Source organism: Danio aesculapii, chromosome 13, assembly GCF_903798145.1.
Source record: "Danio aesculapii chromosome 13, fDanAes4.1, whole genome shotgun sequence".
NCBI classification, from domain to species: domain Eukaryota; kingdom Metazoa; phylum Chordata; class Actinopteri; order Cypriniformes; family Danionidae; genus Danio; species Danio aesculapii.
Genome location: NC_079447.1, coordinates 22,742,894 through 22,757,768, shown reverse-complemented (window position 1 = coordinate 22,757,768; position 14,875 = coordinate 22,742,894). Strand labels below are relative to the sequence as shown.

The 14,875-nt window shown below is 35.1% G+C and overlaps 1 protein-coding gene and 1 long non-coding RNA gene across 2 annotated transcripts in view; both read right to left on the bottom strand.

Moving 5' to 3' along the window:
• The window catches only part of zcchc24 (zinc finger, CCHC domain containing 24), a 72,026-nt gene extending 64,059 nt beyond the window's left edge, over positions 1-7,967 (bottom strand). Inside the window, exons 1-2 of the mRNA XM_056471543.1 lie at positions 7,466-7,967; positions 1,803-2,003 (exon numbers count right to left, since the gene is read on the bottom strand). Of these exons, the coding sequence (XP_056327518.1) occupies positions 1,803-2,003; positions 7,466-7,702 (438 nt within the window). The 5' untranslated portion in view covers positions 7,703-7,967. The remainder of the gene's footprint in view (positions 1-1,802; positions 2,004-7,465) is intronic.
• Positions 7,968-8,691: 724 nt separating this feature from the next.
• On the bottom strand, positions 8,692-14,381 carry LOC130240011 (uncharacterized). The gene is made up of 3 exons (XR_008838728.1): positions 13,767-14,381; positions 10,494-10,642; positions 8,692-8,796 (listed from the first exon to the last, which is right to left on the bottom strand). It is a non-coding gene; the product is annotated as an uncharacterized LOC130240011 (long non-coding RNA).
• Between the last annotated feature and the right edge of the window lie 494 nt (positions 14,382-14,875).

Below are 14,875 nucleotides of genomic sequence, written 5' to 3'. Positions count from 1 at the left end.
CTGCAGAAAGATATTTAATGTGAATTTTACCTAGTTCGCTCTACAAAAAGAACAGCTTAGCGCATATGAATTGTTAATTTGTATTTAACTGTTCTGTATATACAGTATATGGAAGTTTTTTCCTAACAAAAGTAAAATGAAAGTTCAAATGTCTAAAAAGATCAAATAATAAATCAAACTTTCAAAACAATTACCCAAATGATAAATCAAACGCTCAAACAATCAAATAATAAATCAAAATGCATTCTCAAATGAGGAATTAAATGTATTTGATTTTTAATTTTTATGATCAACTCAGTAAAATTCTGTAATAATTAAATGACAAATCAAATGCTCAAACTATGCTCAAATGGAGGAACCAGTTTCCGAAACAGCTGGAAAATCATGATGGACTGATTGCTAGGACTATAAAGACACCCCATTCACACAGACTCTTTGCTGAGTCTTGTTTTCCCATGTGAAGCATTACAAAGCATTTACCCCTGTTTGTCCTGCCATATTTCGATCCTTGTCTTGTTTACCATTATTGTTGTTGTGCCTCCTGTCCTGTTTCTAATTCTGTGTCTAATAAATGTTTTTTTAACATCTGTCTCTGTTTTAGTTGTTTGGTTTTTTCAATTGAACTGTTTGTTTATTCTGATCATGTATTATTTCTTAGTACTGTACCAATTTCCAAAAGAGAAAAGTTTTTGTTCACTCAACTTCAGCCATTTTAGGTCAGTGCAACTGACATTTTCAAAAGTTGAGTACACGAGAAAAAATGAAAGGAAATAAGGTATATGTTTTTTTTTTGTTCACTCAACTTCAGGCATTCAGTTCTGCAGACAAAAAAAATTTCAGTTGGCACAACTTAAAATTTTTTGTTACAGAGTAGTTCACCTCTCTAGAAAATTAATAGAAAATTTATAATTTTTCGTATTTCTGACAAATAATTTTAGGTCAGTGCAGCTGATGCTTTCAAAAGTTGAGTGAACAATAGCGAGAAGAATTAAGGATTATGTTTTGTGGTTGTACTGGCTTAAAATTTTTTACAGTGTGTTTAAAAAGTGATACTCAAATAGTTTTTAAAGCTTGTATTTTTTTCCCTTGTCCTGAGGGTAAACTTCATTCTGAGAATGTTGTCGCAATAGTCGAAACAAGGCAATTAAAGGTCAGGGAGTGGTTTCTCATGATTTCCTATGCTTTCCAAGTAGTATGGGGAATTTAATCACATAAACAAATTTAAATCATAAAATTGTCACTCGTTTATCTCGAGGGCAAAACATTCTCACTCCGGCATCTCTGACTTTTTCAGTATTTTCTGTTTCACTGAGTCCATTGATAACACATTAACTTGAACATTTGTTTTAAACCAGTTGCCTTGTAAACATATCGCCATGCATCTACACAAAACCGCTGCTTGATGAAGCTTTTAGTTACATTTCCAATGGCTAATATCATCAACAAAACACATGTGGCTCAGAGACTATTTCTGAAAATGACTGTATGCTTCATTTCCTGCTCAACACATTTTATGTGTGATATCCTTGATGTTATTGCTTTGTTATTACCATCTGATGTCACCGTCAAAGGCCATAGAATCTTAGCCAAAAAAATAATAATAATCTGATGATTTTCATGTTTTGAAGAAAGACTGCTCAGTGGCCTTGCATTACCTCTCAATGCTCAGCACGGCGGCTCTCTAAATTAACTTGATGCACATGACTGAAAAGACAGAGCGATGCCTGTTTGACAAGTAGGTCAATGAGGCGACGTCTCTTTTTCCATCTCCCCAAGGTGTACAGAGATCACTGTCTGCTTACCTGCGGGCAGTCTTTGATATAGTGTCCCTTGTTGAAGCAGAGATGGCACAGGTAGTTTGGTGGAGGTCTCTTGCTGGGTTTGCGTGGCTCAGAGGAAAGCGAGAGGTCAGAGAAGTGGTCCGTTAGAGAGTTCAGCCCATCCACTATGTTGTTAAGAGAGCCATACGGGGACACGCTTTTGTATAAACCATTATTCAGAGCCTGCAAAACATAATTGGACATGCACAATCAAAAATTATATATATATATATATATATATATATATATATATATATATATATTAATAATCCCAATGCTAGGTTGGAAACAGTGTTGGGGAAAGTTACTTTAGAAAGTAATGTATTACATTATTGAGTTACTCCACCAAAAAAGTAACTAGTTGCGTTACTTAGTTACTTTTTATTGTAAGTAATGCGTTAAGTTACTTTAACGTTACTTTTTCTGACCTGGCTGAGGCTTGATCTCTTTCATCTCTTGATCTCTCTTTAAATAGAGGAGTTCTGCAATTAAGAGCACACTGTATAACCTTCATTTACCTTAACAAAACAGATAAATATTAATGTAGGATAATGTTATCTTCATAGAACTTCCTGATTCCAGAGCTTATACCAGAGCATATACAGATTAATGGTGGTTTAAGCAATGAATTTGCTGCTTTTTAGTTTTTGTCTTTCTAAAAAGTCAAATCACAGTCCATTCAGATAATCCTTTTCATCCATGTGTTCAAAATATTGAGCATATTACCATTGCAGAAATGTAAGGCTCTGCAATCTTACTTTCTGTCAGTTCCTGCCTTCTCTCATTGTGACTATGTTCATTTTGTTTTAAAATTTTATTTTTTACAGGCAACTTAACTAAACTAAAAAGTAACTTACATTACATTTCTTAAAAAGTATTATTTCTTTTTTTTTTTAAGTAATGCGTTACTTTACTCATTATTTAGAAAAGTAATATTATTATGCAACTCGTGTTACTTGTAATGCGTTATCCCCAACACTGGTTGGAAATCCATCACAAATTCAGGATATTAAACTGCATCTTTGGTAAATATCATGATTAAAGTCTGAAAATTAATGAAAAGTGTCCATTCAAAGTAATGTGTTTAGACGTGCATGTTTCATCGGATTTATTCTTACAGTATTGAGCAAAAAGAGTGTCAACTCACACACATTTGAGTTTATGAACTTAATGGCCAATTAGATGCATTAGTTCAGTTACTGTTTGACAGAGTCGTTTTATGATATTGGTACACAATTACAGAAGGTCCATTTGAATATTCATCTGGTAAATTGGTAAAAATTCAACACAATCCCACTGCAATGAGTTACTTTTTGTGGCTAATTTGTATGAATTTATACAATCTCATTCATACCCTACCTGACAAAAGTCTTGTCAATTTAGCATGTAGATCCTTTGGTATAAGAGGTGGCTTTTATGAAAGGCAAAGTCCTCTAGATTACGCTTATTATACCAAAATAAAATATGATCATGCCTTGATTTTTACCCCAGCGTGCTCAATAATGTTCAAGTCTGGTGACTGGGCTGGCCAATCCTATATTATCTTGACCTTCTATGCTTTCAGGAACTTTGATGAGGGGGTAGAAGTACAGTATGAGAAGGAGCGCTATCCTCCTGAAGAATTTGTCCTCTCTTGTGGTCTGTAATGTATTGAGCAGCACAAATGTCTTGATACCTCAGTCTGTTGATGTTGCCATCCACTCTGCAGATCTTTCATACGCCCCATACTGAATGTAACCCCAAACCATGATTTTTTTTCTTTAAAAAACTTGACTAATTTCTGTGAGACTCTTGTGTTCCAATGGGTCTTCTGCAGTATTTGTGATGATTGGGATGCAGTTTAACCGGTGATTCATAGGGGAAAAAAAATCGACCTTCTGCCACTTTTTTAAATGATCAACTAGATGTCAAGTTATTATTTGTTGCTCTTACAACTAGGATTAATGACAAGACTTTCATCAGGTAGTGTACATTTCAGAATGATTTGCTCATCCCTAATGTTGTTGGGTTAGGGAATCACACCTTTTAAAAATCATACATTTTGGTAAGAATAAAATCGTACAAATTTGTATATATTAGCGACTTTTGTGCCAATATAGTGGTTTTCTTGTGAGATCAGCCTGGAAAAAAATGCCTTTCTGTCTCAATGTGAACAAAAACTCAACTCAAAGAATCAAAGAAACAACATGCTTCATTAAACTATTCTTAATACATCACTACTTGCTGCTCTAAACTAAATCTATTAAAGCTTGATGGAAAAATTTCAATAAGATTAAGTGCATAAAAACAAGGCCCTCAATTATGTGGAACTATATTATGCATATTAACTAACCAATGAGATTCCTCATTCAGAATCCATTCCTAAATTGGGGCACATATTCCACTAAAACCAGTGGTAAGAACATCAGCCTGAGATTTGCAAATCAGATTAATATTTAACCACAGACAGTGCAGTAGTGAAACATGCAGCAGAAACAACAGTTTGGATGAGAAGATGTTGTTTGAGTGATGTCTTCCTCTGGTTATGGAAGGTTATGTTATTGTTGAAGACTTTGGACAGTCCTGAAACTTTATACTCGGCAAATCCAGAAAACTGTCAACTAATTCTCTGCAAGCCAGAACAATAAACAGTTCCTGCATGTATCTCCCAGACGAGTCTCTTTTCATCAGTTAGATCAGCTCTGGATACTCCAAATAAGCTTTATTAGGTCTATCTTTTATCATTTATCTATCATTTTCCATTCTGGTCCATCAAAACCAGCTGATATTCATTTTACGTGAGAGAAATGTTGCCTAAATATTAAATATGTGTGTTTGACAAAACATTTTGAGCTGCATGAAATTTCTAAAATCTTTACAGCAGTTTATTTGCAGAATAAATCGGTCTATAAAAAGATGTGTCATGAGAAAGTAAACATCCAGCTATGTTTTTATTTTGTATGAGTTACGACTGGCAGACAGTAAAGTCTTAGATCAACATGGAATACATGAAAAGCCGATTGGAAATTTATGGAGCTCTCTGTCAACATTTAACTAACAAACTACACATCCATGTTTTAACAACCATGTGTCTGCAAACATCATGGAAATTAATTCAGTTCAATGATCAGAAGTCATCTCTGAATGCATTCACGGAATTGCTATTGATTTCCAAGCAATAATGAAACCGCAATAGTAATTGTAGCTGTCAGAAAGGAATTTGGCTGTCTCTCCTTAGGGATATGGCCTTCATACACGAATTTACACAAATGGAGGACATCTCCCCTCACCCCTTCACACAGCTGGAGAGCCAGTCAAAGGGTCACTTTAGTCTGTAATACTGCCATTCACCACAGACACACATAATACTAGTTAACACTTTCTCAGAAGAGTGTTATAGACAATTTGTTAAGTTATGCAAACAAAAATAATGCTCGTAGTTCCAACTTTCTAGTTTTAAATGTTTACAAGGAGAGATTGATTGTTGGCCTCACAGAGAGAGGGGGGAAAAAAGGCTCAGATAAAACTAAAATGTGTGTAATAAGGCAATTTTGAAAGCATTCCTAACCCTCCACAAATGAGAAAAAGAAAAGAGGAAAAAAGAGAAAAGGGGGAGGGTGAGAACTTGTCATAATGTTTTTATTAACTCTGATTAAGAATAAAAGTTTTGCCCTTATTCAAACTTTCCACTAAACATCAACACTTTACCTCAGTCTCAGCCACAACGCCGTCATTACTTCATTAAAAAGAAAACGCTTTTGGAAGTAATTCTCCCATTTAAAAAACTAACATAAAGACTACAGCAGACTTTGAGTTCCATGAGAGCTCCTTTTCTGTAAAGAGTGTCATATACAGTTGAAGTCAGAATTATTAGCCCCCCTTTGAATTTATTTTTATTTTTTTGTATATATTTTCCAAATGCTGTTAACAGAGCAAGGAAATATTCACAGTATGTCTGATAATATTTTTTCTTCTAGAGAAAGTCTTTCTTTTCGGCTAGAATAAAAGCAGTTTTAAATTTTTTTAAAAACCATTTTAAAATCAAAATTATTAGCCCCTTTCAGCTATATTTTTTTTCAATAGTCTACTGAACAAACCATCATTATACAATAACTTGCCTAATTACCCTGACCTGCTTGGTTAACCTAATTAACCTAGTTAAGCCCTTAAATGTCACTTTAAGCTGTATAGAAGTGTCTTGAAAAATATCTAGTAAAATATAATTTACTGTCATCATGGCAAAGATAAAATAAATCAGTTATTAGAAATGAGTTATTAAAACTATTGTGTTTAGAAATGTGCTGAAAGAGTCGTCTCTCCGTTAAACAGAAATTGGAAAAAAATAATTCAGGGGCTAATAATTCTGATTTCAACTGTACTTACTGCAGTGAAAGTTATAAACATACAGTGCTCAGCATATATGAGTACACCCCTCACAAATCTCCCATTTAAAGGAATATTTTCTATAGGATGCTTTACAATATTATGTTTGTGCATATACATAATTTCTTTTCAGTACTGAAGCCAAATCTGGAGCTTATCTAACAAAATAACTTACAATAATGGTTCAAAAATTAGTAGCCCAAATTAATATGTTAGGGAAAAATATTAAATAACATTATCAAAAATAGCAAAAAAAAAAAATGTAAAAAAAAAAAGATATACATACATACATAATTTTGTTGAAATTTTGTAGTTTTTAATTAAATTTTTTTGCAATATTTTGCATGAATTTAAATATATTATCTTTCCATTTCTAAAGATTTTTTAATGTTTTTTTTTTTTTCAAATGCACCAATATATTACCTATATTTACTGAGAAATGGACAAAAATATTCATTCTCAAAATGGGGTGTACTCATTTATGCTGAGCACTGTATCATGATTATACCTATATGTTATATATATATATATATATATATATATATATATATATATATATATATATATATATATATATATATATATATATATATATATATAGGGGCTCCCATAGGCAAGTTAAAATACATTATTATTACATTCAACATTATAATAAATAATATAACGTTAATTTCCAGGTTTTTCTTATAATCTGGCACAATTTTTAACCATTCGGAGATGACAACTGCTCATATTTACAACTTTTCATTTATGATAAAAAGTCAAATCATTTCTTTGATTATCCTAAGCTCAGTTATGTATGCATACATTGCAAGTCTATAGAGATCAGTGAGTGATGATCACCAAATAGACACCTCTGCTTTTTCCAATGAATTGCAAGCAAGAAGTCTGATAATCAAAATCATGGATGACTGGCTCATTCGGCTGTCCACGTGCTGTTACAAAACACAATAAACTGAGTGTGCAAAACTGTATGGTTTTAGTGTACCTTGAGACTAAATTCTTCATGCGTTATGCAAAATAAATAAATAAATATATTAATAAGATAAAAATGAAAAATCTTTATAAAATAAGTGTTTTATTAATAAGTCAGATAAAATAGATTAAAAGAATGTGAGTCGTCCGAAGCATTTGGGCAGTGTATAAACGTAACCAAGACTAGTCGCGCGCTATATTAGACATGCACAGTCATCTGCGCTTTACATAATCTTATTCCAGTCGACAGGCACCGTTATCTCCCTGAATTTATGTCCAGGATAAATGAACGACAGAAAGCGAGTTACCTCGTTCCTCTGAAGCTGAAAGAAGTTGTTGAGATAGTTCGAGTTGAGAGAGGAGCTCAGGTCATTGGCAGGAGTTTTGCTGTAGTTCAGGTCCGGATGGGAAGAGTTGGGCTCGGGTCGGAAGGCATCGAAGGCACTCGTCTGATGCGTGTCTTGTAAAGAAAGGTAAACCCAGTTGAGAAGCTGTGCAGGCTGGTACACTGAGGTACTGGTGTCTATAGCAGACAACAGGCTCATGTTGTTACTGTAACTTTTACTCTTCCACTGTTACTTTTTGGAAAAGGCAAACTTGTTGGGAGTATACTGTGAATGCGCCGTCCGGTTTTCCACACCCCGAAAAAAATCAGCGCTTCTCTCTCTTCTTCCAGCACAGACCCTATTCCCTCGCTGGGATCCGTGTCCCAGGTTTATGTTTACACAAAAGTCATTGCTCTGACATGTCAGAATAAAAAGTTTTAGCTCGCTGTCCACGGCCCGTTATCTCGTTTTATTTGCACTGTAACAGCAAGGAACTCATTGAATATTCATAAAGCGTCTCTGCGCGTCATTGACTGGACTGGCCAATCAACACGCGCCATTTAACATATGGGCTTGTTTATAGGGGCAACCTGTTGATTATTGGCTACGAGTTAATTTGAAAGGAATATTTATATTTATCACAAAATATATTTAAAACGCAGTTTTAAAAGATTAAGAAGGGAAGATTTGTGAATGTATTCAACTCAACAGTTAGAGCACGATCTATTTTAGCAGCATTTAAATAGGGTTGTTTAATAACAACATGATGTCTTTTGCTCAAATAATTAAGAAAGCACTAAATCGCTTGAGAAAATCTCCCCATATAAAACAACCTAACTGACACCAGTTCACATGGATGAGCTTAGTGGTATATGTGAAACTAAACACCCTAAGGAAACCAATAGGCTGATGCAAGCAAATGGGTTTGTTTGTTTAACGACGGGGGTGAGATTCTTAAGTGATGATGACCAACAAACAGACCCCATGGAAATGCCCCCTAAAAACACGTGGAACTAAATATCACATAACGAACATTTGTTTTCAATTTAATCAATCATATTAAAGCCAACACATGTAACACATCACTAATTGCATAAAAATAGCTAGGAATATCAAATTACATTTTGGTGGAGGGGGGGGGGGGGGTGAAGAGAAGAGAACTGAAAATACAAAGTTGTTACTTTAACTTGATAAACTCACCTGAGCTGTGTATTGGCCTGCAGTGCAAATTGACTTGTGCTCCACCTTGTGGCTTTGTTAAATTGACTTCTTCGGCAGGCATTGACAACACTGCATTCATTCAACCAATTGACCTAAAATGAACAAGTACATTACCTCCCAAGATATACCTAGGTTTTGATTCTTTAAAATGTATACTTCAATAAATTTAATAACTTACATGTTCAAAAGAGTTTAATTATTTCAACCGAACCAAATTTGAATGACATTATATTTAAATAAATGGATGCCATTTACCTTGTATAGAGCATTTTGAGTGATGTGAACAAGATAGAATGCTCCTAACCTATTTCCTGTATTACATTTTTAATTTCCATAGTTTGCAAGAATGCAAAAATGTCCACATATTGATAATGTTGTAACGACAGCTGTTTTAATGTTAAGATATGATTAAATTGCCTCTTGTTACAGTTATGAAATAGTTTGACAACAAGCAGGAAATGTTCTTGGGCTAGTGACATTACCACATTGAAATGATCTATAAATAAGAGTACAGTTGTGGTAAAAGATTAACTCGTTAACTGTCAGTGTCCACCTGACGTCAGAAACATGAAATGTGTTTTCGAAGTAGTGTCTATTGTTAAACAGGTGTCCAATAAGTAGATAACGTTTTTGTTGTAAGACAAAATGCTTAAGTTGTCTAGTTGTTTACCACTGCCATTAACTGGTAAACCGTTCACGCGACAATAAGCAAAATTGTCTGTTGATGTTGACTACACCTGTTTCACATATTTTAGTAGTCATCTTAATTTTGATATCATTCAAAGTATTAAACACAATTTAAACATTCACACAATAAAAATGTTTTTAAAAAACAATTTGGTTAGACATAATGGCTTAGCAATATTAGATCAAGCATGCTTAAAGACATTGCACTCTACTAAATATTTAGTAATATTTTTACTCTTTTCTATAAATGTTTACACGGTGTAACTTGATTACTTACATTTTTTTAAGTGCATACTAATCAAAATAGTGGCCAACCAATCAGTGATCCAAAGCATTCATGAATCACGCACATTTAACCTCATTTAGTGGGTTATCATGTAATCACTAAAGTATAAGGAAAATCTATATTCCTTATATACACTGAATTTTTAATTAATGTTACTTAGAAAAAAATGTAAGAAAATAAAATGATCAGCAGTACAGTCTTTATTTTTAATAGAAATACTTAAGGTGTGCGGGATCTTAACGTATGCATTGCTGGCAAATCACCACCATGCGACTGTGATCTCTGCAGACAGGACAACTGCATTCACTACAGAAACCGCTCACTTTTCTGTCTCTTAAAGCTCGACAGAAAAAACACCTCTTCCTTATTTTTTCTGACATTTCTTTTCTTGGATTTGGGAAGTTAAATTGATCACTGGTGTGGGTACTCCACATCTCTCCATGGCCTCAAGGATGTTCTTAGACAATCCATGGCTTTCGTCTCTGTGTTTAACAATTGACTACAAGCTGTTTCACCAGCTCTTTCATGAACAAGCGCTGTGTGAAAACCGGGGTGCTGAACAATAAAAATGGTGTAGGAGTTTACAATGGCAATATTCAGCATGCTATACCACATCAGCATGGACCATCTCACTGTACGCCACTTGCAGGTATAATTTTGGGCCATCTGCAGAACACTGCTGACTCCTCCTTTAGTGCGGTTGTAGTAATGGAAGACCTCAGGCTCTTTTTTTGCATTGGTCACATTCAGTTCTTTACAGGGGAGCATGGTACTCAACAGAATCTCTTCCTTTTTGTGTTTTGGTACGTAACTCACCATGGCGTGTTGCCACAAAATCCAAATTCAGAGGTGTGTGGTGCTCGTGATTTGGATGGCTTCATGATCGGTGGCAAGTGTGGCCCTTCTCAAAAAGTTTCTCCGCCAGAGGGACACTGGTTACATGCTGTCCAATGTAATGTTAAGACCTATTATAAGGGGAAACACAAACACACACACATTAATGACAAGAGTTACACAAAACAAAGGCAGTCTGGCAGAGGCTCAGTCTGGAATCTAGACTAGAAGGTTGCTAGATTGAGGTAAACTATGATTTAAAGGGCACCTATGATAAACATCAAATTTTGTAAGCTGTTTAGACAGAAGTGTGTGTATGTATAGTGTGTCCACTGGCAAATTTGAGTAATATAAACCCAACATGTCTCTTTTTTTTTAATTTCTTGACGTTAAAATAGGACACAAATCCCAGTGATTTTAAGGCCCACAGCAACGAGACGTAGGATTGCGGTTTTCCCAGCCCAACTAATTGATTGTCAGGTGCCATGTTTCTATAATAACATGTATACATTAGTCCACAGAACAGTTTTTTTGCAAATAAACTGGAATGAAAATATTTGTTACATATTTTAATAAGTTTAAAACATTTTTAAAAACGAGCATGTTTGTAATAAAGACTGTAAAATCGATTTCTAATTCTTAACCGCTATAATCACCACGGCCACATGGTGTCAGTAAATGCTAATATGTGTGTGTACTGCAAACGGCATTAGTGTGAGACTCATAATTTCAGAAAGGCTTGAATAAACTCCATAGATATATACCCTAGATATCGCATACGGACCCTGAGCATGCTTCAATAGCGCCGCCATATTTGTACAGTGCTCCCAGGACAAGTGTCATTCAACCGCACTAGTCAAGACAGTGTTACTACGTGAAGATGCTGGACTTTAGTGCTGTGTACAGGTGTAATAACGAGCAAACAAAGAAAACAAAGCACAAAGGCAGATAATTTCATAGGTAAGATCTTGTTTTTACCGTTTTTGTATGTTATAAACTTTTGTGCCAAACAGGTAACGTTATTGATGATAATACAGTCACTTACTGCACTCACCATAAGGCAAAGTAGCACCAGCTTGCACTAAACACTCTGCTTTTGTTGAATAAAATCAGCAAACAAAGCAAAAGAAATATGACAACGAGATGCTGCGGTGCCGGAAACTTGTATTATTGTCAGCTAGTGAAGGAGTAGTTCATAATGGAGATTCATTGCACACTCAGCTCCCTCCGTCAGTATGAGAAGTGAAAGCAGGAGAGGGGGTGTTTCGGGGCACAGATAAGATCAGATTTAACAGGGACGGTGTATAGTACATTTCCATACCCACAAACACAAGCTTTTTGTCAGGAATGCCTGAGCGATCACTTATCGAACAATGTAGAAAAGTGATGTAAGTTTCGTAATTTAAAAAAAATTGCATACTGACCTCCAGGAAAACTCCCAATCATAGATACATGTGTATTTCTCTGGCTCTGGATGGCCACAGTCCTCCACTGCAGCTTGATCGGCGTTCATTTCAAAGGAGCGCAACCCTGTACTAAAATGGCGGCTCTATTGACGCATTCCTTCCAATAGACAACAACAGGGTAGGCGACATCTAATGTAAATATCTATGAATAAACTCCACCATTAATACTTGAAATAAACATACTTGGTATTTTTGACCAATGAGCTGTATTTCAGCTTCATCCGAGTCTGTCTCTGACACTGTGCTGTTTTTCCTGACGTAACGCATGATGAGAAGCACAGGCACGTAGGAACGGTGGGTGGGGAGAAGCAGCTCATTTTCATTTAAAGCCACAGGCTACAAAAACAGCTACAGTATACTTAAGACACTAAAATGGGCAGATTCTGGAGGCTATAATAAATAATATTATGGGTGTTTAAATCTGAAACTGTGGACACATTCTGGAGACACCAAAGGCTTATCTAACATCTTGTAAAAGGGGTAAAAAAGGTGCCCTTTAAGTGATTTGAAAAAGGGCAAATTCAGTGCTATGGTGAAATCATAGAGCTAATGGCTACTTTATGTATTATGCATTAATGGTTTCTCCATCAACTCAAAATTTTCAGGTCAAAAATGATTGTGGTGAAATAACGATATGAAATGTCTTGCTATGGAGTTCCCGCAGGCTGCATGCAGAAAAACCTTATGTCTAGCCAAGGAGAATTCATACTCTGCTCATTAATCAAACATATTGATGTTATGTCAATGTAGATTTTCTTTGGATATATAAATGGCGTTGTGCTAGTTTCACATCTGATAACAGAGAAAAATGCATACTGATTAAATGTGCAGAAGTGCTGCTAATTAACACACAAAAGATAAACAACACATTATTCTGTTGTCACTGTTTGCATTCTTAATTTAAGTTTTCCCATGCTTTTTGGCATCAGAATACATCAGGATCTCTCAGAATTTTGTATTATTTATTTGTTTATTATGTTTATTATATTTTATTTATTCATTGACGGTTATGTTTTTGAATGTTTCCAAGGCATTTATTATTATGTTTATGCACCATTTTCTTAATTGTTTTTTTCATTTTTTCTATATTGGGGTGGCACAGTGGCACCATGGTAAACACTAACGCCTCACAGCAAGAAGGTCGCTAGTTTGAGTCCTGGCTGGGTCAGTTGGCATTTCTGTGTGGAGTTTGCATGTTCTCCTTGTGTTTGCATGGGTTTCCTCAGGGTGCTCCGGTTTCTCCCACAGTCCAAAGACATGCGCTATAGGTGAATTGAATAAACTAATTTGGCTGTAGTGTACAAGTGTGTATATGAGAGCTTATTGGCATTTCCCAGTACTGGGTTGCAGCTGGAAGGGTATTCGCTGCGTAAAAAATATGCTAGAATTGTTGGCGGTTTATTCCACTGTTTTGACCTCTGACCTTATTTATCATTTACCTCTCTCTCTCTCTCTCTCTAATATATATATATATATATATATATATATATATATATATATATATATATATATATATATATATATATATATATATATATATATATATGTCTGTAAGAATGTATTATTATTATTATTTCCTTTAATTTGATATTTATTTTATTTACTACATTTTCCAGATTATTCTATGTTTTCTGTTATATGCTGATTAGTTGCTCAGAAAACATTTCTTATTGTTGAAGGCAGTCAACCTAAATCTTTTGTGAGCATGATAAATGTTGTTACTGCTGCTTTTTTAATTACAAAACCATTTACTGACCCTACATTATGAATTATAAATGCATATTTCTACCTTTCTGCTGAAGTCCACTGGACAACTTCAGGACTGTGTCCTCAGCAAGCATCTCTTTAGTCTCCTCTCCTGACTGTTTGCCAGTGTAGATCACAGCATCAATAGCATAGGCCAATTCCGCGTCGCACAACCAAAACACTTTAATACCATACATGACAGGTTGTTTTGTCCAGTGTTGCCGAAATGTGCATCTTCCTCTGAATGGCTCAAACCAATAAAAGCATTAAGCTCCTCTTTAGTGATTTTTTGCCATGCTCTTCTATTTGCTGATGACCCAAGTTGGTGGACTGCAGGATGTTATCAGTGACGCTCAAAAAAAGCTCCCAGGCATCTTTAGGTGTTTCCACTGAAGACCCCAGGGCAGGTCCTGGACTGCTCAGTGAGGATGTCCTGGTTTCATTATTTGGAGGATATTTGCTCCAGAATGAGTCTGCTTTGCTCTTCTCATCACAGGATTCCTCAGAGGAGAAATCAAAGTCGGTCTCGATCACATCTGGGGCAATGCTGCATTCTGGGCCATCGCTATCAGACATTTCGGAGTCCAAATTTGGGACTGCATTGGATTCATATTCTTCTCTTGGTGTATCTGCAACCTCGGCTTCAGGTTATTTACTGTTCCGGTGCACCACGGATAAAACTGTAAAAGTTCAAACAAGAAGAACAAACTGTTACAAAGGCATCAGTAAATTTGCAAGTGGTTCAAAGTATTAATGGTAAATATTCAAGTCAATTAATATTTAAGTCAAACAGAATGTAACCTATATGATTCCACCTTTAAACACACAATTTACAAAAGGGGCATTTTTAAAGGACATTACATTTCTGAGTAGTAACTTTCTGATAAAAATGGCTGCACATTGGGCATTTGCTTACTTGGCAAAAATCTAAATAAATGGAAATGTGCTGGATTTGGCCTCCCTCTGCTGGAGAAATGATCAAACAACATACTGTATGATTTCAAACCTATATGACATCCTTTTTTACTGTGTAACACAAAATAAGAACTTTTAAAGAATGTTTCAAATGTTTTTTTTTCCCATATAAGTCAATGGGTCCAAATATGACTTCCATTGTATGAAAACACATATGCATTCTTCAAAATGCCTTCT